Consider the following 26,093-nt stretch of genomic DNA (forward strand, 5'->3'; position numbering starts at 1 on the left):
TTCTACCACTTGATCCTCAGCACCACTTCCGACTTTTTTCTGTTTGTGGTACCGAGGAATCAAACCCGGGTCTTCATGCATGTTAGGCAAGTACTCTACTACTACACCAAACTCCTGGCCCCTTCATTGTGCATTTTTTATTTCAACAAGAATTTTCAGTTGTTTGCCTACCTGCTACATGTTTTATCAAAAGTACTATAAGATTAGGTTGACAATGAGTTAAGCTTTGTTTTCATTTAATTTTTGCTTGCTCTTACTATTGTTTTCTCTATAATTTAAGCTACTCTAAGGTGTTTATTGGAGGTTTTGTTGTTCTGCCTTCTATTTTTTTTTATTTTTTATTTTTATTTTTTTGCCAGTCCTAGGCTTGAGCCCAGGGCCTGAGCACTGTCCTTGGACTTTCTCAAGGCTAGAGCTCTACCACTTGAGCCTCAGCACCACTTCTGGCTTTTTTCTATGTATGTGGTACTGAGGAATCGAACCCGGGTCTTCATGCATGCTAGGCAAGCACTTTAACCACTAGGCCAAACTCCCGGCCCCTGTTCTGCCTTCTAAATACTTAATGAAAGATCCCATAGCAAACCAGAGCCAAGATTAAGACATTTACTATGTTACCTACAAGGTTTTGAATTTCCCAGGGGGCAATTAATTATTTGGCAGGTTACTGGCCCCATCTCTTACATAGAACAAGGGAAGAAAACAGGTATTGCTAGTCTAATGGAACTATTGTGTCATGTTAGGCAGGGGTGACCAATTAAATAGTTTTTTCTTGCAGTGCTTGGGAAACAAGGCTAGGCCCTGTAAAGCTAAGCTATGTTCTCAATCCCCTAGCTCATAACTAGTTTGTCACCGTTAAGTCACACTCGTAGTAGCTAATGTTTGGAAATTCTAAAGGAAAATTCAAACCAAGGTGTTTGGTGGATAAGTCATGTTTTCTGACAGGCAGGGGTGTGTGTGTGTGTGTGTCTGTCCATCTGAGTGTGTCTGTGTGCTCTCCAGTTGAGCCACAGCTGCTTCTGGCTTGATGGCTAAATGGAGATAAGTCTCAGGGGCTTTCCTGCTGGGCTGCCTTGAACTACAATACCAGGTATCGGCCTAAGTAGCTACTATTCAGGCATGAGCTACCATGTCCAGCTAGACATTTCCTTTGAGTGTTAAAATTTGAATTTTTCAAATTTTTATTGCTACAATACCAATCACAGCCACATGTGTGAGCCTCAGTGATGGTTCTCATTTGCCCCACTGCTTTCTAACTTTGGGTCTTGGTAATCAACATTGAGTGAATGGAAGCTACACAGTATAACCTTTTCCATTTGTGTAGTTGTTTGCTTCCAGGGGTGTACCCTCTAAGATGGAATTGTGCATTTGGTGTTCTTCCAATTTCAATGATTTGAGGTTTGTAATAGCTGGTAACAAGGTATGGCTACAAAGATGAGAAATAGAAGGGAAGACAGGCCAGGGCCTGTCTTTTCTAGTGATACCAAGCCCCAGGACTGCATATAAGGCAAGGAAGGGATCTACCACTGAGCTATCACCCCTTCTGCTTGTGTGTTATATTAATTAGCAATTTTATAATCTATGAAAGCCATAAAGTACACTTTGATTTATAAGAAATTGAATTATAAAGCAACTATGCTCATAAAGAGCTGTGTTCAAAAATCTCATTTCTATTATTAATCTAGAATAATGATGTCTGAACCTAGGCCTGACACCAAAATGTCACCACCTTCAAACTGGGAGCTGGTGGTTCATAACCTACAGTAGAACTACTCAGGAGGCTGAGATCTGAGGTTAGAAGCCAGCCAGACCAGTTACATCTAAGATGCAAAAAGCTGGAAATGGAGCTATGGCTCAAATGGTAGACTGTTAGCAGTGAACAGAAGCTAAAAGCTCCGGGCCTTAAGTTTAAGCCCAGTTCCAGCACATAAAAAGAATCACCTTCAGGGGCTGAGAGCTTGGCCTAGTGGTAGAGTGCTTGCCTAGCATGCGTGAAGACCCAGATTCAATTCCTCAGTACCACATACATAGAAAAAAGCCAGAAATGTTGCTGAGGCTCAAGTGGTAGAGCTCTAGCCTTGAGAAAGTCCAAGGACAGTGCTTAGGCCCTGAGCTCAAGCCCAGGACTGGCAAAAAAAAAATCACCTTCAAATACTGACCATGTTATGAATTTCATGTTACTATGTGTGTAGTAACCAACTTTGGTGGCATCTTTGTTCTCAATTCTACCAGTAAACCATCACAGAATTGAAGGTATAATTTCCTGTGAATCTTTTTTAGGTGCCAGTATTGGGGATTTAATTCAGAGATTGGGAGCTGTTCCCCCTTTTTTTTTCTCGAAGTTGGCACTATAATACTTAAGTGGTAGCTCCACTTCTGGCTTTTTGGTAGAGGTGTAAGAATGACCGCCAGGCACAGTGGCTCAGGCCTGTACTCCTAGCTACTCAGGAGGCTGAGATCTGAGGATTGTGGTTCAAAGCCAGCCCGGGCATGAAAGTCCAGAGGACTTCTTATTCTCAGTTGACCACAGAAAACTGGAAGTGGTGCTATGGGTCAAGTGGCAGAGCACTAGCCTTGAGCTGAAGAGCTCAGGGACAGATTTCAAGCTCCGTGACCAAAAAAAAAAAAGTCACAAGACTTCCCTGTCTGGCTTAACTTCAAACTGTGATCCTAAGATTCTGCTTCCTCTTGAGTATTTAGGATTATAAGGTTAAGCCACTGGTATCTGGCTTTTTCCTGTGAATTTTTCAGGATTTTTTTTTTTGGTGGTGGTGGTAGTGATGGTCATGGGGCTTGAATTCAGGGCCTCAGTGATGTCCCTGATATCTTGCTCAAGGCTGATGCTCTACCACTTTGAGTCACAGCTCCTCTTCCAGATTTCTGGTAGTCAATTGAAGATAGGAGTCTCACTGACTTTTCTGAACTGGCTTTGAACCACGATCCACGTAGCTAGGATTATAGGAGTGAACCACCAGCCCCCAGTTTCTGCAAATTCTTAAAGAGAATAATGAAAGAACAGTTTATCCTACATGTTGAATCTTTTATACATAAAGTCCTTGAAGCCTGACCTATGTTTCTATTTTTGCGATAAGCTATTTTCTCATCTTGATGTCCCTTTCACTTTAACACCTTGTACTGGTTTCTGGACTTCTCTGTACCTTTCATATTCTTTTAGTGTCTAGGGACCCACTCCCTAGTCTGCTGAGCCAGTTTTAAAGGTCTAACCAAAATAAGAATGTGAAATGAGCCACAAAGATGGACTTGATTAATTTATGTTTATGAAAACTCTTGTCTTTTTCTAAGCCATGTAATTTTGGCTCGTTGTAAACGCAGTGCAAGTGAATTTAAGATCCAAGTATTTTGAGATAAATTAAGTTCTCTAGTCTCTTGCTCCAGAAAAGGTCACATACAGATGTACAGGTAGCTGAGAGGTTTTTTTTTTTTGTTTTGGTTTTGCCAGTCCTGGGGCTTGAACTCAGGGCCTGGGCACTATCCTCGTGTTTCTCAATGCGAGTGCTCTACCCCATGAGCCACAGAACCACTTCTGGCTTTTTCTGTGTATGTGGTACCAAGGAATTAAACCCAGGGCTTTGTGCATGCTAGGCAAGCACTCTACCATTAAGCCATGCTCCTGGCCCCAGCGGAGAGGTTTTTTTTTTTTTTTTTTTTTGTAGAAATGTAGAAACCACAATCCCTATGTGGAGTCAGAATGGGCATTTTAATAAGGTGTTTTAATTGTGCACATCATCTTTTCAAAGGTACTACTGTATGTAATCCATTCTCTGGTTTTACTTACAGATGGAAAAAATGAAAATCCCATGTTTCGGGTGTTTAAAGGAGAAATGATCTGTCTAAATAAGTGCAAGTTAGGTGCAGGCAGGGTCCTTCAGGACATAATAGCTATCCCTTGAATTTTTTTAAGTGGTCAAAGAAGAATGACCCTTCAGAAGGGATAGCATATGTTGAGACATTAGAAATGTGACATATTTAGGGGTTTACAACTTACCAGAGTATGAGATTCTGAAGGAGACAGGAGATGAGAGCTTTTAAATATAAATGACTCCATGTGAATGGGCATGACTATTACTCCTTTATAGACAAGGAAAAGCCCACAGTAAATCACAGCAAGTGCAGTCAGTGTTGAAAGTTGATGTTCTGGCAGGTGAGAGTGGAGAAATGAAGAATGAGGGAGGAATCTATGCAGCAATGGAACTATTATGGAGCTGGGTGCAGGTGGCATACACCTATAATCCTATAATCCTAGCTGCTCCAGCATCTGATTGGAATTTGAAGTCAGCCCTGGGCAGGAAAGTCAGAGGTTTTTTTTTTTTTTTTTTTTTTTTGCCAGTCTGGCTTGAACTCAGGGCCTGCACACTGTCCTTGGACACTTTTTGCTCAAAGCTAGTGCTCTGCCACTTGAGCCACAGGGCCACTTTGGCTTTTTTCTGTGTATGTGGTTCTGGGGAATCCAACCCAGGGCTTTGTGCATACTAGGCAAGCACTCTATCACTAGTCCACACTCCCAGCCCAGTCAGAGATTTTTATCTCCATTCACTTACTCAGAAAGCCAGAAGTGGTGCTGTGGCTCAAGTGGTTAGAGTGCTAGCCTTGAGCAAAGAGGCCAGGGACAGAGTTCAAGACTCAGGACCAGCACACACACACAAAAGCCATAATGTACTACTGTTTTGTCAGAACTGGGGTTTGTTGGTGTGTGTTTGTGTGGTGTCAGGGAAGTCTGTGAGACTGAAAAAATCTTATTACATAGTTGTACAAAGGGTTGCTATTTAGAGTAGCTTATGACTGAGACTTTTATCTCCTATTAACCAGCAAAAAACCCAAATGGAAGTGAGACTCAAGTACTAGAGTACAAGCCTTGAGCAAAAAACCCAAGCAGGTGTGAGAGGGCCAAAGTTTAAGCCCCAGTAAGAGCATACACACACACATGCACACACAGACATGGAATTTAAGATTAAGGGATTGAAAAAAAAGATTCCAGGATGAAAGGCTTCAGGGAAGAGAAGCCAATGTGAAAATGGGCAGTCTATGGCTTCACGGCTGGTGAAACCAGTCCACCCCTTACTCCAGAGGAGAGGTGAGACCACAGTTCTCTTGGGACAAGTGGTTAGGAAGGCTGACCCGAGCCTTATGGTGAAGCAGTCTCCCAGCCAGGGGTGTGGCCTTGGGTCAGGAACTGTGGATACCCGCAAGCCCCCTACAAACCGCCCTTGAACCAGTCATGTGGCTGACTCCAGAGCTCTCGACTGGGTCCAATCGGGGTGTGTGTGTGTGTGTGTGCGTGTGTATAAGCGCGTGCCTCCTGCAGCCTTCCTGCCCCCACTTCTGGAGAAAAACCTACGGAATGCTGGGCAGCTTCCTAGCAACAGAAACGCCTGGCTTCCTCGGCAGCGTGGGCCTGGGAGAGAGGAGGCCGCAATGGACCAGCAAGCCGTTTCCATCACCTCCACCACACCACTAAGAGAGGAGCTGGCGCGTGGAGACTCGGGGCTCAAACTGCGGGTAAGGTCGTCTGGTCTCTGGACCCGCCACTCTTAATTCCAGCCTCCCCTCAGCTCTCACCCTCGGCGCTCTCCCTGCCCTGCCCTCTTTGCCCCTTAGCAGTCCTTTCTTCCTGTCTTTATATACTTGATCTTTAGCTCCTTTTCCTTTGTTCCTTCCCCCCGCCCGCGTATTTTTCCCATTATTAATTGCTCTGGACTGCTGCTTCAGTGGAGTTGTTATTTTACCCTTTCCCTCCTTGGTAGGGGAAAGTGAGTTTGTCTCATTCAGACACCTTTGTCCTTCCTCTTCAGAATGTGTAAAATTTGTAAAATAGTCTTTATCTAGTTCTTAAATAAATTTGGGTGGGGATGTTCAGCCATTCTTTTCTCTTTCCTCTTTAGAGTAAGTTGAAAATGGTAGATGAATGGAGTTTGAAATCCCCTGCCTTGGGAGATTGAATTGTGATGGACAGTTACCTTGCTTTGGATTTATCTCCTGGGCTGCTTGTGCTCCTTCCCACCCCATTTATATGCTTTGGGGAACAAGTGGATACCTGTCTTGACCTGCCTGGGAAAGTTTTCTTTCTGTGACTGTAACATGTGCCCTGAAGATTCTACATAAATCTAATCAAGGAATATGTGAGAGAAATTTTAACAGGGTTGTATGAAGCTACTATAAAATATGCATATTGTATAGTAAAACTAATGCCCAGTAGTACCTGAGTGCATTTCATTTATGAGAGAGGAAGAATGAATGATTTTTATGCAATTTATTATGCTTAATATATTCTTGTTTGAGATAATTCCTTTCAAAGTTAGAACAAAAGCATAAAATGAAGTGAAAGAACTTAATATCTTGATGATGTTACTTATTAGAAATATAAAAGGAACAGCTATGTTCTGTGGACTGGAGCTAAAACAAATGTGGAAAAATACTATGTTTGTTTATAGTGCTTATTACGAAAACAAGAGCATGCCTGGAAATGGATGAATACCAAATAATTGCTGCTGTACTTGGTAGAAAAGGTGTAAAAAATACAAGCTACAATTTATTGAGTGTTGTTGTGGGTAATCTTGTTACTATACACAATAATGGGTTTTATTATGACACTTTGTATATATGTGTATGCTAGTTCTGGGGCCTGAATTCAGGGCCGAGTGTTATCTCTGAGCTGAGCTCTTTGGAAATTAGTAGAGATGAGTCTCACAGATTTTCCTGCCCCAGCTGGCTTTAAATCATGATGCTCAGGTCTTGGCCTCCTGAGTAGCTAGGACGACAGGCATGAGCCACCGACACATGGTGATTATAACACTTTTATACTTTGATCATATTTATGGCCTTTTTCTCACTTAAGTAGATGTACAAAAAGATTTCAATATAAGTACAATGCACCTCAATTAATGTCACTCTTTCTATCGATCGCTTTTGTTTCATTTGGCTGGGCTCTTGCTGCCATGTGTCTTAGGTCGCTTTAGGTTTCTAAATGTTGGGATTACAGGCCTGAACTACTGTGCCCAGTTTTTCTTCTTCCTTTTTTTTTTTTTGTATGCTGGAGTTTGAATTTGGGACCTTACGTTTGCTAAGTAGGTGTTCTACTACTTGAGTCATATGAGGAGGAGGGGTATGTAAGAGTTGCACTTAGCTACTAAGTAAGGGAGCTATGGCCCAAACACAACTTTTACTTTCCAAGAATATCAAGTTTTATTACATCTAATATCCTCATAACACTGATGTGAGAATATTACTCTAACCAAAGAGAATTTAGATACTCAAGAGCACTTAAGGTCATAAAATATTAAAAAGAAAACACAGGCAAAAGTTATCATTATATAGCTTTCATTTTAATAACTTATCAGTTTGCAAATATTAACTTCTTTTGGAAAACTTAAGTTATATTTCATTTCAAGGGATCACCTTTCAAATAATTAGGCATATTTTATGTCTGTTGATAGAAACCATCCAAGAAGACATCATCTTATGAAAGAGAAGAATGGTGGAGAATAACCTTAACGGTGTGTATATTTCTGTTTTTCTTATTCAAATTATTTTTATTCCCATTAAGATTTTAGTGTTTTGCCACTTAAGTCAGTAACAATTATAAGGAAACAATGGTTGTTTCTACATGAACCATGAAATGAGTCTCAATGTATTAGCATGTGAATGATAAATCTATATTTTGTTACTTTATTTTGGGAGGGTTTTTTGGAGGATTTGAACTCAGCTTTCTTGGTAGCCTATGATAACTCTTTTTTGTTAGTTTTTTGATAATTTATCAGTTTCAGAAAAAAGATTATCACAGTTATTTTGAAATAATTATTCTGTCAAGAGTGTTAGTTATACTAGATAGAATTTCATTAAACTTGGAAAGAGAAATGCTACTTCAGAATGAGTCAAAAGCAATTCTTTGGGGGCAGGGAGCACAGCCTAGTGATAAAGTGCTCACCTAGCATGAATGAAGCCCTGGGTTCAAGTCCCCAAAATCACATACACAGAAAAAGCCAGAAGTGATGCACTCAAGTAACAGAGCACTAGCCTTGAGCAAAAAGTGTCTAAGGACAGTGCCCAGTCCCTGAGTTCAAGCCCCAGGACTGGCCAAAACAAATGGGGGACCAGGAGCATGGCTTAGTGGTAATGTGCTTACCTAGCATGCACAAAGTAGGTTCCATTCCCCGGAACCACATACTGGAAAAAGCCAGATGCAGCACTGTGGATGAAGTGGCAGAGTGCTAGCCTTGAGCAAAAGGTGTCCAAGGACAGTGCCCAGACCCTGAGTTCAAGCCCCAGGACTGGAAGAAAAAAAATTCTTTGGGAAAAGTTGCAAACTGACACATTTTAAACATCTAATTTTCCACAGAATACTCCTATACCTGGCACTTACCACTTGAAAACTTTTATTGAGGAATCTATGTTAAATCCTGTGATAACAACATACAGTTTTAAAAATGAAGGAAGAAGAAAGCCACCGCTTGTACAAAGAAATGATCCAATACCATACGATGTTCCACACTACAGGCCTCCCGACTTCCTAGAGCTATTACAGAAGCAGATGGCCTCGTACTCATTCAAGGACCAGTCCCGGCCAAACCCTAGTACTCTTGTTGACAAAGATAAGGTAAAATGCTGTTAACAAATTGGGTTTTGAGAGCCAGGCACTGGTAGCTCACAATTGTAATCCTAGCTACTCAAGAGACTTGAGATGTGAGGATCACTGGTTCAAAGCCAGCCACGGCGAGAAAGTCCATGAGATTCTTCTCTAATTAAACACCAGAAAACTGGAAGTGGAGCTGTGGCTCAACATAGTAGACCTTGAGCAAAAGAGGGACAGCATGGAGAACCCTGAGTTCAAGTCCCATCAATCATCAAAAAATGATAGACTATAGATTTCTCCCTACTTCAATAGAAAACATCTTGTTTCCTATAGAAGTCAAACAATGAACTATCTACCTTGAAAATGTGTCCAGTGAGGGCTGGGAGTTTGGCTTAGTGGTAGAGTGCTTGCCTATCATGTACAAAGACCCGGCCATTCCTTAGTACCACATACATAGAAAAAGCCGGAAATGGTTCTATGGCACAAGTGGTAGAGCTCTAGTCTTGAGAAATCCCAAGGACAGTGCTCAGGCCTTGAGTTAAAGCCCCAGGACTGGCAAAAAAAATTTTTCTTGGGGGCGAGGAATGACTACTCGGTGCAACATGTATTTCACGTGTGGGGAAACTCTTGAGTTCATCCTAGAACTAAAAATAGCATGCTTATTTTCCCTTGTAGAAATGAGACTGTGGTCATAGAAGGGTCAGATTCTGCTCTTGGTTGCACCATTTATTCATGGATGATCGCAGCTCACAGCCCTAGGCTAGATTTCGTGGAGGGAAGATGTTCCTGTTGTGGATTTCTTCTTTCTACTTGTTGGAGTACTAGTGTTGCATTCAGGGTCTTGCAGTTGCTAGGCAGGTTTCCCACCATGTGAGCTATGCTTTTGCCTAAGCTGACCTCAAATCATGTTCCTTGTGCATAGTTGAGATGACAAGGGGGATGTCACCACGTCCAGCTTCTGCTGGTTGAGATGGAGATCTGGCAAACTCTTTACATGGACTGCTCCCAGACTACTGTCCTATTCTTTGCTTCTGGAGCAGCTAGAATTATATAGGCATGAGACTCTGCCCTCAGGCTTTTTTTTTTTTAGGTGGGGAAGACCACTTCGGGGAGAGAGTCTGTCTTGGGAGCTGATGTTATAATACCAGGGATCAGCAAGGATTGTACCTTCCAGCTGCTCCTTGACCTGGAAATACTTAAGTCAGCAATACCAAACAAAATATAAATATCAAGTGTTGAGATAAATAATAGAGCAGGAAATGCCAAGGGAGAGCGCACTGCAGGCTGGACTGAAAGGCTCAAAAGCTCCTTGGATTAAGTAAGGCTTAGCTGGACCTTAAATGATATATATGCCTTTTATGTGGCTCTTAATATTTACTATGGGCTTCCACAAGTACATTAGCTTCTTTCTTAAGTATTCTGAAATAGGTTGAACAGAGGTTATCTTTGTTTTACATGCAAGAAAACTGAAGTGAATGGAGAGTAAGTAACATATTCTAGGATACATAGCTAATTCAGGCTTCTGAGTACAACTGAGGAACTATTTCCAGTGTGCTGTGCACCTCCTGCCTTGAGTGAAAAATGGTTCACATAGGTGTAGTTGAAGGGAAATGGCAAGAGTTGTGTCTTCTGATTCAATGGACAGAACTGTGATTTAGACTTTGTTACTTGGGACTTTGGTTATTTGTTTTGATCCTCTGTGCCTTAATAACCCCCCCAATGGAGAGAAGCTAAGAATAGCATCAATTTTAATAACTTTATCAAAATGCTCTTCTGATGACTTGAGAAGGAAGGAGTACATAGCAACTGGAAGTTAAGGAGTTGTAGCCTGTGTGGTGGCACAAACCTATAACCCAGTACTCAGAATCCTTGTTCCAGGCCAGACTCAACTGACAAAAAAATAAAATGTCATGATTGCAAAGGTGGACATTTCCAACAGGTTGAGCACATATACCCAATTTGTATCCCCTTGCTATTGCTTGTAAATTATGGCTGTGAAACAGAATGATGGACAGGACATACTGGGGAAGCTATACCCTGTTCATTTCGACAGTGTTTGAACACAAATGTTACATTGAAACTGGGTTTTATGGCCAGTTATCAGACAATCAGGCTACCTGTGAAATGGTTTTGGCCACCTCAAATGTAAAGCCATTCTTTCATGTTATCTTCTTCCTGTACTTCTCTTCTTACACTCTTGAGTTTTAATTTCAACCTTTTATAATTTTTTAAAATTGTTATTATTAAGGTGATTACAAAGGGGTTACAGTTACATAAGTCAGGTAGAGTGTATTTCTTTTTGGACAATGTCACCCCTTCCCTCACTCTCAGTTTATAATTTTTATTTTTAACACATATATCCATGTATTGTTTTGATTTTTTTCCTTTTTTTTTTTTGAGTCATGGAGCTTGAACTCTGGGCTTGGGTGCTCTCCCTGCAGTCTTCAGCTCAAGGCTACCGTCCTACCCCTGGAGTGACAGCCCCACTTCCAGTTTTCTAGTGATTAATTGGAGATACGAGTCTTACAGACATTTTAGTGCCCAGGCTGGCTTTGAACTGTGATCGTCAGATCTCAGGCTCCTGAGTAGCTAGGATTACAGGAGTGAGCCACCATGCCTGGACTTGTTTTGATTTTCTTGAACCATGAAATTGCATTATTTACTCATATAAAATACAATTTGGGGGGCAGGAGTTTGGCCTAGTGGTAGAGTGCTTGCCTAGCATGCACGAAGACCGGGTTCAATTCCTCAGTACCATAGAAAAAAGCTGGAATTGGTGCTGTGGTTCAAGTGGAAGAGCTCTAGCCTTGAGAAAGCCCAAGGACAGAGCTCAGGCTCTGAGTTCAAGCCCCAGGACTAGCAAAAAAAACCCCAAAAAACAAAAAAGAAAACAACAAAAAAACCCACTACAATTTATTCAAACTATTCAAGTGCAAACATTTCTCTTGGGGGCTGACATTCACTAATTTATAAAACACATCCATTCTTACCCCATCATAACTAGCCAAAACACAATTACTATTGAAATCCCTTGTTAACCTTATATTTGCATAAAACAATTACTCTTTTCTCTATGAAGAAAAAAAATCCAGTCACATTCTTTTTTTTAAAGAAAAGTATTAAGTAGTTGTATAAGAAAGTTACAGTTCTATAAGTCAGGTTACGAGTCTAATATATCTTGATTGATGTCATCCCTTCCATCATACTCTATATCTTTGTTTTATTTTGTTTGTTTGGTTTTTTTTGCTAGTTCTGGGCTTGAGCTCAGGGCCTGAGGACTGTCCTCAGCACCACTTCTGGCTTTTCCTAAGTATATGGTACCAAGGAATCGAACCCGGGTCTTCGTGCATGCTAGGCAAGCACTCTACCACTAGGCCAAACTCCCGGCCCTCTATATCTTTTTTGTTGTTGTTGGTCATGGGACTTGAACTTAGAGTTTGAGTGCTGTCCCTGAGCTCTGTTTGCTCAAGGATAGCACTCTACCACTTTGAGCCACAGCACTGCTTCCAGTTTTCTGGTAGTTAACTGGAGATAAGAGTCTCATGGACTTCCTGTCCTGGCGTTTTTTTTTTTTTTGTTTTTGTTTTTTTTTTTTCTGTTGATCATGGGGCTTGAACTCTGGGCTTGGGCGCTGTCCCTGAGACCTTCAGCTCAACGCTAACACTCTACCACTTGAGCCACAGTGTCATTCCCGGTTTTCTGGTGGTTAATTGAAGATAAGTCTCATGCATTTTAGTTCCTGGGTTGGCTTTGAACCACGATCCTCAGATCTCAGCCTCCTGAGTAGCTAAGATTACAGGCATGAGCCACTAGCACCCAGCTATAATCTTAATTACATGAATTACTTATATTAATCTCACTCTAAAGCCATACCCTACTATCCTAGCCCTAACAATGTTTTTCCTTTCCCTATTTTCACAACTCATTGATTCTTTCACATTTTAACTACCCCTCAACTCCCTGATAACTTCCACGCTAAGTTTCAGTGCCATAGTTTATTACCATTGTTATTCTCATATATATTCAGTTCCCTTGGCCCTGTTTATCCTTATGAAAATGTGTGTGCATAGTGGTGACATGTTGCTAAAGGATTCGTGTCATTCTAAACCCTTCACTTCAGGTGGGCACTGAGTAGACTTTCCTCATCTGTAGATGAGCTCCTTGCTTTCAAGCCTTTTATACATCCTTCTAATCTTCTGTCTTGGTTTTTCCCAGCTTTCTTTGCTACCTCTGCTCCTGCTGCCCAATTTGTTGCTCTTCCTCTGCCCCAGGCATGCAGACTCTTCACCAACTCCTTCCCTGGGTGCTCTCAAGGCTGGGAACCATACTTGTGTGTCAGTGATTACCAAATTTATATCTCTTACCTAGATTTCTCCACAAAATCCAAGCATCATTTTGATTTTTGACTGCTCTACTTGTATTTCTACCACAGGCCTTCTCAGGGTCATCTCCCCACCCACAAGTTGTATTGTTTCTTTTCACCAGTGTCTCTTGACTACCATTGCTACATGTGTTCACCCTCTGTCCCTCCATTTCTGTGCCTCCCCCTTCACTCCCAAAGGCATGGGAACAAATATATGGCAGGAAAAGAAAAGAAAAGAAATCCTGTTTTCATTTCCTGGAGTTCATTTCAGTAAATATTATTTTGTATCATCAGATGTACATAGGCATTGTGCTTTTGTGTTCCTTTCCTAAGGGTATCCTTTGGTCTCATTGTGTGTGAATGCCTAGAGACCTGTGTAAGTTATGTCCCAGTATATTTAAGATCTAGAGATTTGAGCTTCCACATAGGTGCCTTTTTTGTTATTGTTGTTGTTGTTGTTGTTGTTGTTAGGGACTTGAACTCTGGGCCTGGGCATTGTCCCTGAGCTCTTCAGCTCAAGGCTACTGTCCTACCCCTTTGAGCCACAGGGTCTCTTCCAGTTTTCTGGAGATGAATTGGAGATAAGACTCTCATGGACTTTTTAGGCTGCCTTTGAACCATGATCTTCAGATCTCAGCCTCCCGAGTAGCTAGGATTATAGGAGTGGCCACCATGCCCAGTCACATAGGTGCTTTTGTCTCTCTTAATTCAACACTAGGTCCATCCATCTTTCTAATGGCTGTGTAAAATTCCATTGTGTATAGGTTCCACATTTTTTAGATCCATTCATCTACTGTAAGGCATCTTGGATGTTCCATGACTTGGCTATTGTGAATAGCACAGCAGTGATAATGGCTGAGCAAGTGTCTTTATGGTATCGTATCCTGGCTTGTGATTTTTTTGGATGTCCTGGAGTGGTATGACTAGATTGTAAGGAAGATCTATGTTTAGTTTTTTGAGGAACCTATTGTCCAGAGTCCTTTAGGGTTTTTTGGAGGGGATGGGGGATTGTTTTTTGTTGTTTTGTCAGTTGTGGGAGTTGAGCTCAGGGCCTGAATTCCCCATACTTTCCTCTCTGTGTTTTAGAAGATCACAATGCTGTTTTGTATTTTCTTTACTTTTGTGCCAGTCCTGAGGATTGAATTCAGGGTCTGGGTGCTGTGCCTAAACTTCTTTTGTTCAAGGCTATTATACTACCAGTCACTTTCCAGCTCTTTTGGTAGTTAATTGGAGATAAGGGTCTCATGGACGTTCCTACTCCGATTTGGCTTTCAGCCAAGATCCTCAGATAGCTTCCTGAGGAGCTGGGGTTACAAGTGTAGGCCACTGGTACCAGCACAATCCTTTTTGTTAGAATTCTTTCTGTGCCATTGATTGTTAACCACCGCTTCCTACCACCAGCACTGTGTTGTACCCCAGGGCAGGTAGCAAACGGTCCACTCAATTTGTTGAATGTAGTACATTGAGAATGTGATCAGTTAGGCAGAGTTTTCCCACATAGTATCCAGGCGATTTGTCTAAAATTCAACAAGAATAAACGATGTAATGTGATTCAATGTTATGTGGCCATAAGATCAAGGACTATGAATGGCCAATAATATAGTGAGTTTATGGACTGATCTGTTAATCTATTACTGTGTCCTTGTTTCTCTACGTAGTCACTTCATCTTTCCCCAGGGCAGTATGAGGTAGTTCCTTTGCCAGTTCCCAAGCATGCTTCCAGGTAAGTTTGTACTGATTAAGTAACTTTAAAGTCATTTCATTCTTGCCTTTCTACAGCAAAACTTACAATTTTTTTTTTTGGTCAGTTGTAGGGCTTGAACTCAGGGCCTAGGTGCTGCCCCTGAGCTCTTTGGTTCAAGGCTAGCATTCTACCACTTTGAGCCACAATGCCACTTCCAGTTTTGTTTTGTTTTGTATGTGTCCATTGTAGGACTTGAACTCTGGGCCTAGGTATTGTCCTTGAGCTCTTCAGCTCAAGTCTACTGCCCTACGCCTTTGAGCTACAGTACCATTTCTTGTTTTCTGGTGATTAATTGAAGAGTCTCAGGGATTTTTTTAGTGCTGGGGCTGGTTTTGAACCAATGCTTAGATCTCAGCCTCCTGAGAAGCTAGGATCATAGGCGTGAGCCACCACATCAGGCCTAAACTTCTAGTTTTTGAGTGGTTAATTGAGCTTATAAATGATTCATGTAACTGCCTTGACCCACAGTACCACTTCCGGCTTTCTTTGAGCAGTTTATTGGAAATAAGAGTCTCATAGAGACTTTTCTGCCCTGGCTGGCTTTGAACCTCAATCCTCAGATCTCAGGCTGAGTAGTTAGGATTACAGGCATGAACCATTGGTGTCTGGTTACTTACAGCCTTCTTTTTTTTTTTTGCCAGTCCTGGGACTTGAACTCAGGGACTGGGCACTGCACTTGAGCTTTCTCAAGCCTAGCATTCTACCACTTGAGCCACAGCACCATTTCCAGCTTTTTCTGTGTATGTGGCACTAAGGAATCAAACCCAGAGCTTTGTGCATGCTAGGTAAGCGCTCTACTGATGGGTCACACTCCTGGCCCTTCTTACAGCTTTTAAATCTCACTTGTGACTCTCATATCCAGATTAGAATAATTAGGGGATCATTTAACAAGTATTTCTCCTCTAAAAAAACAGATTTAGAAACCTCTTTTTTCCTTTTCTTCATTTTTGATATAGGAGCTTTGTCTTTCGTTCTGCAGTTCAAAGATTCCCACAAAACTACTTCACTCCTGTAAGTATATATAGACAACTATTCCTGATGAATCTGCTGTTTAAAATATACAACAGGGGCCGGGAGTTTGGCCTAGTGGTTAAAGTGCTTGCCTAGCATGCATGAAGACCCGGGACCCGGGTACGATTCCTTGGTACCACATTCATAGAAAAAAGCCAGAAGTGTTGCTGAGGCTCAAGTGGTAGAGCTCTAGCCTTGAGAAAATCCAGGGACAGTGCTCAGGCCCTGAGCTCAAGCCCAGGACTGGCAAAAAAAAAAAAAAAAAAATACAACAGTTTCTTCAAATATATTAACTTTTTTTTTTTTTGTCAGTCATGGGACTAGGTGCTGTTCCTGAGCTTTTCAGTTCAAGGCTACCACCCTACCTCTGGAGCCACAGTGTCACTTCCTGTTTTCTAGTGGTTAACTGGAGATAAAAGTCTTGTGGTAATTAGTGCCTGGGATGGCTTTGAATAGCAATCCTCAAATTTCAGCCTCCTGTGTAGCTAGGATTACAGATGTGAGCCACTGTGCCTGGCTAATATATTAACTTTTTTTTTATTGTAGTAATAAGCTATAAATGATTCATGCAATTGCCTTGACCCACACTACCACTTCCGGCTTTTTTGAGTAGTTTATTGGAAGTAAGAGTCTCATAGACTTCCCTGCCCCAGCTGGCTTGGAACAATGATCCTCAGATCTCAGCCTCTTGAGTAGCTCGGATTACAGATGTGAACCACCAGTGAATGGCTTAAGAAATATTTGTAAAAAATATTGTGAGAAGTATTTGAAGTTGTTTCTGTTTTTTTTTTTTTAAAAAACCTTGTAGCACCATAAAAAAATGGAAAGCAATAAATAAAAAAGAAAAAAAAAATGGAGGCCGGGAGTTTGGCCTAGTGGTAGAGTGCTTGCCTAGCATGCACGAAGACCTGGGTTCAATTCCTTGGTACCACATACATAGAAAAAGCCAGAAGTGGTGCTATAGGTCAAGTGGTAGAGTTCTAGCCTTGAGAAAAATCCAAGGACAGTGCTCAGGCCCTGAGCTTAAGCCCAGGACTGGCAAAAAAAAAAAAAAAGGAAAAAGAAAAAGAGCCTATATGTATATAAATGATTGTTTTGTGATCCGTCAGTTTTGTTCATACTTAACAAAGAGTCCTCAAAAGAATGATGCAAACTCTGGCTACACTGTGTCATAATGTGACCAGGGAGAAGAATGTGGATTCAGCCCAGCTGTTTTTGCATTTAAGGAATTAGTTCAATTAAAAAGTAAGCTGACAGTTTGATATTCCATGGGGAGCAGAAAATAATAAACCTGGTCAGAGTGAATAAAGCAGAAAATTGATTTTCGCCTGAGTGGAATCTGGAAATTAAAATGATTAAAGCAGGTCCCAGTTTCAATTTTCCTCAAAGATGAGTTTCAGTTATAAGTAATGTTTTTGGAAAATGTAATCATTCCAATATAGCTATAGGTATACCAGGATTTTTCAGGAAAAACAAGTCTGATAATTTTTCTTATTAAGAAATAATTAAGGGCCAGAATTTGGCCTACTGGTAGAGTGCTTGCCAAATATGCACTAATAAGACCTGGGTTCAATTCTTCAGTACCACATACACAGAAAAAGCCAAAAGTGGCTCTAGTAGTAGAGTGCTAGCGTTGAGAAAGCTCAAGGACAGTGCTCAGGCCCTGAGTTCATGCCCCAGGACTGGCAAAATAAATAAATAAATAAAGAAAGAAAGAAAGAAAGAAAGAAAGAAAGAAAGAAGTAAAAAGAAAAAAGAAAGAAAGAACCCAAGCGCAGGTCACACTTGTAATCCTAGCTACACTGGAGGTTGAGACTTGAGGATCACTGTTCAAAGCCATTCCAGGCAGGAAAGTCTGTGAGACTCTTTTCTCCAGTTAAAAGCTAGAAGTACAGCTATGGCTCTTGTGGTTGAGCTCTTGCCTTGAGCATAAAAGCTAAGGCACAGTACCCAGGCCCTGAGTTCAAGTCCCAGGACTGCTAAATACACACGCACATGCACACACATGCACACGCATGCACACACACACACAATAAAATTAAAATAATAGAATGATAGGCAGGTGTGGTGGCTCATGCCTGTAATCCTAGCTACTCAGAAGGCTGAGATCTGAGGATCGAGGTTCAACACTAGCCTGAGCTCTAACGGCCATGAGCCTCTTATCTCTAACGAATCACTAGAAAATAGGAAGTGGGGCTGTGGCTCCAGGGGTAGGGTGGTAGCCTTGAGCTTGAGTGCCCAGGCCCAGAGTTCAAGCCCCATGACCCCCCCCCCAAATAACAATAATTATGCAACTTTGGCAACAATGCAGATTTTGCTGTCCAGCTGTGAGTGTGAAGCATTTGCTAAGTTTCTTTCTTATAATAGTATCCTGACTGGAAACAGTGGAGGGGGGGTAAAGGATGAAATAAGACTTTTCCATTGCAAGTGACAGAAACTCTTCCCAAATTAGTTTTAGCAAAAAAAAAAAAATGTAAAGATGGATTAGTGACGGACCGGGAGTTTGGCCTAGTGGTTAAAGAGCTTGCCTAGCATGCATGAAGACCGGGGTTCGATTCCTCGGTACCACATACATAGAAAAAAAAAAAGCCGGAAGTGGTGCTGAGGCTCAAGTGGTAGAGCTCTAGCCTTGAGAAAGTCCAAGGACAGTGCTCAGGCCCTGAGCTCAAGCCCAGGACTGGCAAAAAAAAAAAAAAAAAAAAAAAGATGGATTAGTGCCTTAGCCTGTTTTCTGTTGCTATAATGAAATGCCACAAATTTAGGTAAGTTTTCCTTCTCTTCTTCCTCTTCTCCCTCCTTCTCCTCTTCTCCTCTTTTTCTTCCCCTCTCCCTCCCCTTCCCCCTTTTTCCTTTGCCAGTTTAAAAGAGTGAACTCGTTCAGATTACTTACTTGACTAATTCTATACCAATTAAATTTTGCCTCCAACTTTTTTTCCCCCATTCGTAGTGCCAAAGTCTGGTAAGTTAGGTAGTCTCATCAGGCGAGATGATTGCTGGTGTGGCCTGGGCATCCATCCCAGGCTGAGAGCATCTTAGTTCAGGTGGTTCTTCCTCAGGCTGGGTGGATTAGGACCCCACCCTTGTAGTCACATTTAGCCTAATCACTCCTAAAGGCCCTACCTCCTAATATCCCCATCAGATTAAGTTTCTGCTCTGTTAATATCTCACAGTGGGAATTAAATCTCAAAGAGGACGAACGTTCAAACCTAGAGGAAGCATTTATTGTTGGACCTAGCCAGAGCACATTTGGGTGCTATTTTCCTGCATCCTTTGAAACTGTTCTCTCCCCAAGCCCTACATACACCTTGCCTGCTCAGCCAGGTGAATGTAAAAAGGTTGGGGTCATATGATTGTCCCTGAGCCAGTCATTAGAATGAGGACGTTTTCTGGTCAGACTTTCAGTTGTCCATATTTTTTTTTTTTTTTGCCAGTGCTGGGGTTTGAACTCAGGGCCTGAGCACTGTCCTTGGACTTTCTCAAGGCCAGAGTTCTACCACTTGAGCCTCTGCACCACTTCCGGCTTTTTAATTTTTTTTCTATGTATGTGGTGCTGAGGAATCGAACCCTGGTGTTTGTGCATGCTAGGCAAGCACTCTACCACTAGGCCAAACTCTCAGCCGGTTGTGTACTTATTTTTTTAAGTTGATGTTTCTTACTTACTGGTATGGTAAGGTTTTATGTTTATAAAAACGATTTTACAGGCATAACATTGGCTAGCTAGGTAGAAGAATCAGTTTATTTCACCAGGTATATATCATCCCTCATTTAATTTCTTCCAGTCTTTTGCTTTTTGAAGTGGTTTTACGGTGGATGTCTGTAGCTAAGTATTTGTGCACATTGCTTCTTAGGATGATTGTGTCTAAAAGTAGAATAGCTCGGCCAAAATGATAAATATACATTGGTTTTCACTTAACACTATGAAAGCTTTAAAAATATACAGAACTTGAAAGCTAGAGAATTAGTTCAGTGTCAGAGTACTTGCCTAGTATTCATGAATTGTTTTGACATTGATTCATTTATTTATTTGTGAAAGGCAAATAAAGCCTTAAAATAGATCAAACATTAGGAATAAACATTTTTATTTTATTTTTGCCAGTCCTGGGGCTTGAACTCAGGACCTGAGCACTATCCTTGGGCTTTCTCAAGGCTCTTGCTCTACCACTTGAGTCACAGAGACACTTTCAGCTTTTTCTATGTATGTGGTACCAAGGAATTGAACCCGGGTCTTCATGCATGCTAGGCAAGCACTCTCCCACTAGGCCAAACTCCCGGCCCCTAAACAGTTTTCAAAAAATGTTCTACAGCGTGAAGGCCCAGGACCAGGTGAATATGACTTACTAATCCCTCCAGCAAGCTCCATCACTTCTTCTTTTCGATCCACGGTACCACGATTCTTGCCCAGCTGTTCTGTAAGTATTCTAAAAGAAGCTGTGATGTAGGTCATATAACTCTGCCTCTGTGGGTGGGACAGAGGGGTAAGGAAACTCACATGGTTGTAGTGTATTGTATACAGTGTGGTGTCAAGGCAGTATGGAGTGTACAACTCTAACAGCTTCAGACTGAGGGCGACCCACGGCTTGAAAACTGTGGCTGGATCGTGAGTCAATAGAAGACAGTGATCACAAGAATTGCCTTTGATGTTCTGACCTGTCTGGGTGGAGTGGGTACCATTCATGGATTAGGGAGCGGCTTGCATGGCTGCCTCCAGTCATCCAGAACTGCTATTCTTCATGTACATATATGTGTGATTTCTGGCAACCCAAGGAAGTAAAAAACTGCAGTGACATTATTACTGAACCAAATGAGACCATTAAGACACGAGCCATCGCTGCACCCAGCTCTCGGGAAAGCACCCAGAAAGCAGCAAGAGGCTCAAGTCCACATGGCTTTACAAATAAAATAGGATCTTCTGGGGGTAAAAAGCACCTTGAAAGATCCAAGAAGACCAAGAAAGATTATAAACGCATGATATGGAGTTGATCAACAGGGCCTGAGCACTGTTCCTGTGTCTCTTTGTTCTCAAGGCTAGCACCACCTGAGCTGTAGTACCACTTCTGGCCTTTTCTTTATTGGAGATAAGAGCCTCATGGACTTTCTTCCCATGCTGACTTCAAAGTGTGATACTCATATCTCAGCCTCCTGAGTAGCTAGGATTATAAGCATGAGCCACCTGCGCCCGGCTTAAAAGACTTTCTAGCCAAGCATGTACCTGTAATTCCAGGTACATGGGAGACAGAGGTAGGAGGATCATGTGCCATATCTGAAAAAAAAAGTGAAAAGGGCTGAGAAGACATAGCTCAAGTGGTAGAGTACTTGCCTAGCAAGTGCAAAGCCCTGTGTTCAAATCTCAGTATGGTCAAAAAGAAAAAGAAAAGGTTGCTAATAGACTTTTTAATATCTACAACTTTGTACTTCCTAGTCTGCAGCAGTCTGAAAGTCACTGAGACTTGGTGATCTCATTTGAGGTAGTTAGGGGGGAAAAGAAATTTTGCCTGTAAGAAAATGTGTTCTCCTTGGGAATCAAGAATGTGGAATGAAAAGTCAGGGCAGTGGGTAGTAAAAGGCTAATACTGCCAGGGTCTTGGCTTAGGTCACCTGTTGGGCCCCAGGCCACGGCTTTCAGAATCTCTGCTTTGGAGCAGATGGACTGCAGAGTTGAGATCATGGGACCTTTATGTGATGGAATACTGTGAGGGCACAGCTAGTAAAGTTGGAGGCAGACTGACAACAGAAGGCTGAAGGGGCCTCACCTTAATGATACCACTGCCATTCAGAAACAGATGCTTGCCAAAGCCCACAGGACCAAACATTCTCAGGAAGACCGAATGGTACTAACCAAACTCCCAGGAAACTGAGCAAGGTGACAGAAAGTGCGATATTAATTGTAAGCATCCATCAAGGATGGACATAGCCTTTGGAGTTGCTACTCTTCCTTATAGGAGATTTTTATGGAAGTTAAGGACAAACCAGGAAGGTCACTTGGTGACAGGGAAATCAGGGCTAGGAGGCTGAGCTGGATGTTTTTAAGATGACTACACCCGGAGTAGCAGCCTCCAGGCCCCTTGAGCCCCCTTTGCCGTGGGCTGGCCTTCCAGGACTACATGGTTGTGTTACATCTTCCTTAATAGAATTAATAGTCTTCCACTTCCTTTGACGTGTGGCCAGGACTTGATTAGATTTCCAGGCTACTCCTTTGCTTTTGGCAAGCCAAACATCCTGTGTTTAAAGCAGCTTTTGCAGGCAGCTGATGACTTCCGCCCAGGCTGACAGCTCTGCTCAACTCTTACGGTAACAGTTTCTACTCTGTCTCCTGAAGAGACAGCAGCAGTCAAGGTAGGGTGGACACAATCAGTAACCAGAATAGTGGATAACAATGTGTGGAAGGCTGTGGCTGGACTGGAAGTGTACTGTGTGTTCTGAGGGGACTCCAGTGAGCTCCACACCCTTGCAACAGATATGCCCTGTTCCTTGACTGATGGTTTAGGGGATTGGATTCAGCCATTGGTGATGAGTCTAGGACTTGAACCCAGACCTGACACTCTGAAAACCTTGTCCTTCACCAAGGACAAGGCCAGGTGCTTTGGTGAATTGCGACTATAATCCTAGCTGCTCAAGAGGCTGAGATTTTAGGATTGTGCTTTGAAACCAGCCTGGGTAGGAAAGACTCTAGTTAACCAGCAAAAAGCTGGAAGTGGAGCTTTGACTCAAGTAGTAGGACATGAGCCTTGAGGAACAACAACAACAAAAAAGCTCAGGCCCTGAGTCCAAGCCCAGCATGAGCACCAAAACGAACTCTTTAACTGTTAAGAATCCATGCGTGCCTACAGCATAAGAAATTATGATCTCAGCCTGGGACAAGGACATTTATACTTTATTGCTCTGGAGAGAAGCGTTGTTTAAATAATTCACACCATATTCTGTTCAAAAAATGTCAGCTAAATGAAAATACAACATTTAAACATGAGAGTACATGGCTCCTTTGAGAATGCTGCTGATACTAGGATCCAGAGACAGGAGCAGGACAGGGGTTGGGCAGGGTGGCAGTTCTGCGTTGGAGAGCTGCCAGATGCAGGACCCAATCTCTCAGCCACTTGCTGCTGGCTCAGCTGGAGGCAGAGGGCAAGCAGGCATGCCTTGGAGCTGCTTGCTGGGGGAAGTAAGCTGGAACATGGCCTGCCTGCCTCTTCCACAGGCGCCAGTTGTCATTGGCTTCTCTCAGCATCTCAGCTGCATCCCGGCCTTCTGTGGCAGGCTCGGGAACATTGGATTTTGGCATCATTATCTCATTAGTCCCTATTTTCTATTCCAGAGAACTCCCGGCCCAGGAGCATACGTGTCTTCCAGCCAGTTCCCCAAACAGTCCCCAACCATAGCCAAAATGGGTCGAGAACACAGCCTCTTCTTCAACAACACCATTGGTTTATAAAATAAAGCAATCTTGGTATTAAGCTACTTGGGAGTTTTAGTGAGTTTAGAATGTTATTTTGTCTGTTCCTTAGGGGATAGTTGACCATAGAAACACAACTGATTGTCTGGGTGACCATCCTGTCCACTTTTGTGGAACAGGCCCAGAATAATTGCGCATTCACTTTCAGAAGTATCCTGGTTTGAGTAGGTGGTTAGTCTTACGAGGGTGTCTGAATGTCTGGGCCGGGCTGCACCTGCAGCAGCGTAGATGGATAACATGCCCCGGTGTCCACTGGGGCCTTGGTCTCTCTCCAGTTCTACCACAGTCAGGTCCCATGAGCACTTCGTTGGGCCATCAACATGAAATGAAAGCCATGTGGAGCTCAACAGGATCCCCAAAAGTGGTGGTTTCTCCTTCCACTTCCTGAGAGAACAGTACTGATTTAACCTGGTAAGTACAGTTATCTCCCCAATAACATTCTGATCAGCGACAAGCAGAGCATACAATTGTGTTTCCTAAAGAATACAATGGCACAGAAATTCCCCCCAGACTAATGATGAGCTGGCACAGGGCAATACATGTTTTTGTAATAACAAGCCTACTGTACTGACAGTCTTGTGCAAGGATGGCATATATGGCTTGGCAGTGTTAACACATAACTTTGTTACCCACCTACATTGGCAGTGCTGGGGTTTGAAGTCATGCCTCCAGTCCAGCTTTTGTCTGGATATTTTGGAGATGATGGAGTCTAGTGAACTAGTTTGCCTGGACTGTCCTCAAACCATGATTTTCCAGGTTTCAGCCTCCTGAATTGCTAGAATTACAAGGTATGAGCCATTGGCACCCAGCTTAGTGTATACAGTGTATCTTCTTCCGTCTTCCCCTTCACTCCTGCCATCTATCATGTACTTTGAGCTGTGTGTGTGTGTGTGTGTGTGTGTGTGTGTGTGTGTGTGTGTGTGTGTTTATGCATGCCTTGGCCTTTTCTCGTTCCCCTTGGGGTTCCCTCAACCAGCCTCCTACCCCTTCTCAAGTTAAAAATCTTAAAGGAAGTTGGTGGACCCCTGCTTGTAGTTGGTTCTAGTTTCTGAGTCCCATGACAGGAAAGCCAATTGGACAGCTTCAGTCAGGATTGTTGACCAGAAGGCTCTTGACCCACAGTGAAGATCTGACTACAGGATCCCAAAGGGTGTGGCACTCTCCCCCAGTTCTAAAACAGAATGATGACCTTTCAGAACCAGGGAGGGAGGATGAGACAATGAATCTGTCCCAGGTGTGAGCTGAGGAGGAGTGGGGACGGTACCTTCTTCTTTCTGGACATAGTCCAGTTTTTATAGTACTGTATTCTAGAGAGACCAGAGGCAATTTTAGTGGCTTTTCCCCCTCCACAAGCCCATACCCTAGGATACGTCTAAGAGGGAAAGAGAGTCTGGATAGACCTGACTTGATCTTGAACTCTAAGTTTGGGTCATTAACACCTAGCGATTAGAGCCATCATATGTCTCACATGGCGTGTTGACAGAACACTCTAGATGAAATGGACCATTTTATTGATTATGCATGCACTCTTCTTATCCTAAATCCCTGAGGGGATTCCCTAAGAGCTGCAAGCAACCCACTCCAATGTCCTCCACTGTGAGCTGCTGGGACATTGACTTTTCTACTTCTCTGGTTCTGCTGAGTATCTGCTCTCCTCCTCCACCACACCTCAGCCCCCACTGCTCTCTGAATTTGGCTCCAAGAGGAATACCTTGACTGCAAACATCTAGTTTCCATGTGACATCTCTCTCCAGAGCAGGTGAGAAGTCCTAAGGCACATGCCTTGCCACAACTGAGGGGTCAGGGCAAGTCTCAGGCCCAAGAGAAGTGAGCCTACTGGCTGCCTGGTACCAGTGCAACATGTGTAGGGCCAAGCAGACACTCTAGGAATCATTGCCTGTAATTCCAGCTAGTTGGAAGTGCAAGAAGAATTGTGAGTTTGAAGCCAGTCTGTCTCAAAATGAAATACCCCAGTAACACTCCTCGCGCCCTGAAGAGCTACTCAGAGATCTGCTCAGTACTATAGGTTGGGATGAGGCTCACTAGACAAGAGAATGCTGACCAGAGCAACATCTCTAAGCAGTCAGCTAGCAGGGTGAAGATGGGCAGCAATGAATTGCTTGCCCACATTGAGCATATCAGCCAGACACTGTTCTAGGCTCTCCAGGTGATGGTGTTAACCTTCGTCGTCATTATATAACCCACAGAACTTGCTCAGAGTCACACAGCCAGTTCACTAGAGCTGAGCTTCCAAGCCTGGGCAGTGACTGGCATCCTGCTGTCTCCTTCAGAAAGGTTTGTGTGGTCGCTTTGGCCCCAGGCTTATATATCACAGCTCTTATCCCAGGGCTTCAGAGTTCCCTCATCTCTTGTGGTATCTTCAGTTGGTCTCTGTTCTTTTCAACTCAAAGCACCCAAGGGAAAGTTTAAAGGACAGCAGAAACTTTCCAGGCAGGGCTTCCCTAGTGGCTCCACAGCACAGAGCTATTCCCAAGGGTGTTCAAGCACGAGATTGCTCTCACTGGGTTATCATTAAGAGTTGGCAGCCTGGGCGGAGGCTTTCTAAGGCCAAGAAATATTTGTGCAGTGACAACATCTGACTTGAGGAGGTGGGGTGCCAATATGACAGCACTTTGGTACCCAAAGGGAGCTTGGGCGGTGGTGGCTGAGATTCCACTCATGGTGTGCCTGCAGGTGGAGACTGTGCTGGTGAAGACAAGTGGAGGCCATGTCCTGGAAAGTGGTGGGTGAGACCTGGAAAGGTAGAAGATAGGAAAACCCCACGTCTAGTTCCCAGACTCAAGCTGCCTCCTGTTTTCTGCTGAGGGTTGGTGTGAGCACAGGATCTTCAGACTGGAACCATGGTCAGGAAATGCCTGGGTTGGGGGGCTCCTGACTTCGTCTGGCCAAGTTCAGTGACCTTGGGAAAATCTTCCTCAGAAAC

The 26,093-nt window shown here is 42.9% G+C and overlaps 1 protein-coding gene across 1 annotated transcript; it reads left to right on the forward strand.

Moving 5' to 3' along the window:
* The first annotated feature begins 5,349 nt into the window (after positions 1-5,349).
* Positions 5,350-23,154, forward strand: Stpg4 (sperm-tail PG-rich repeat containing 4). The gene is made up of 7 exons (XM_090336155.1): positions 5,350-5,514; positions 7,449-7,508; positions 8,351-8,608; positions 14,606-14,670; positions 15,648-15,702; positions 20,007-20,111; positions 23,012-23,154. The coding sequence occupies exons 1-7, from the start codon at positions 5,431-5,433 to the stop codon at positions 23,126-23,128; spliced, it is 744 nt and encodes a 247-aa protein (XP_090192281.1). The 5' UTR covers positions 5,350-5,430; the 3' UTR covers positions 23,129-23,154.
* Positions 23,155-26,093: the final 2,939 nt, after the last annotated feature.

Source organism: Megascapheus bottae, chromosome 7, assembly GCF_031878675.1.
Source record: "Megascapheus bottae isolate mThoBot1 chromosome 7, mThoBot2.hap1, whole genome shotgun sequence".
Lineage (NCBI taxonomy): Eukaryota > Metazoa > Chordata > Mammalia > Rodentia > Geomyidae > Megascapheus > Megascapheus bottae.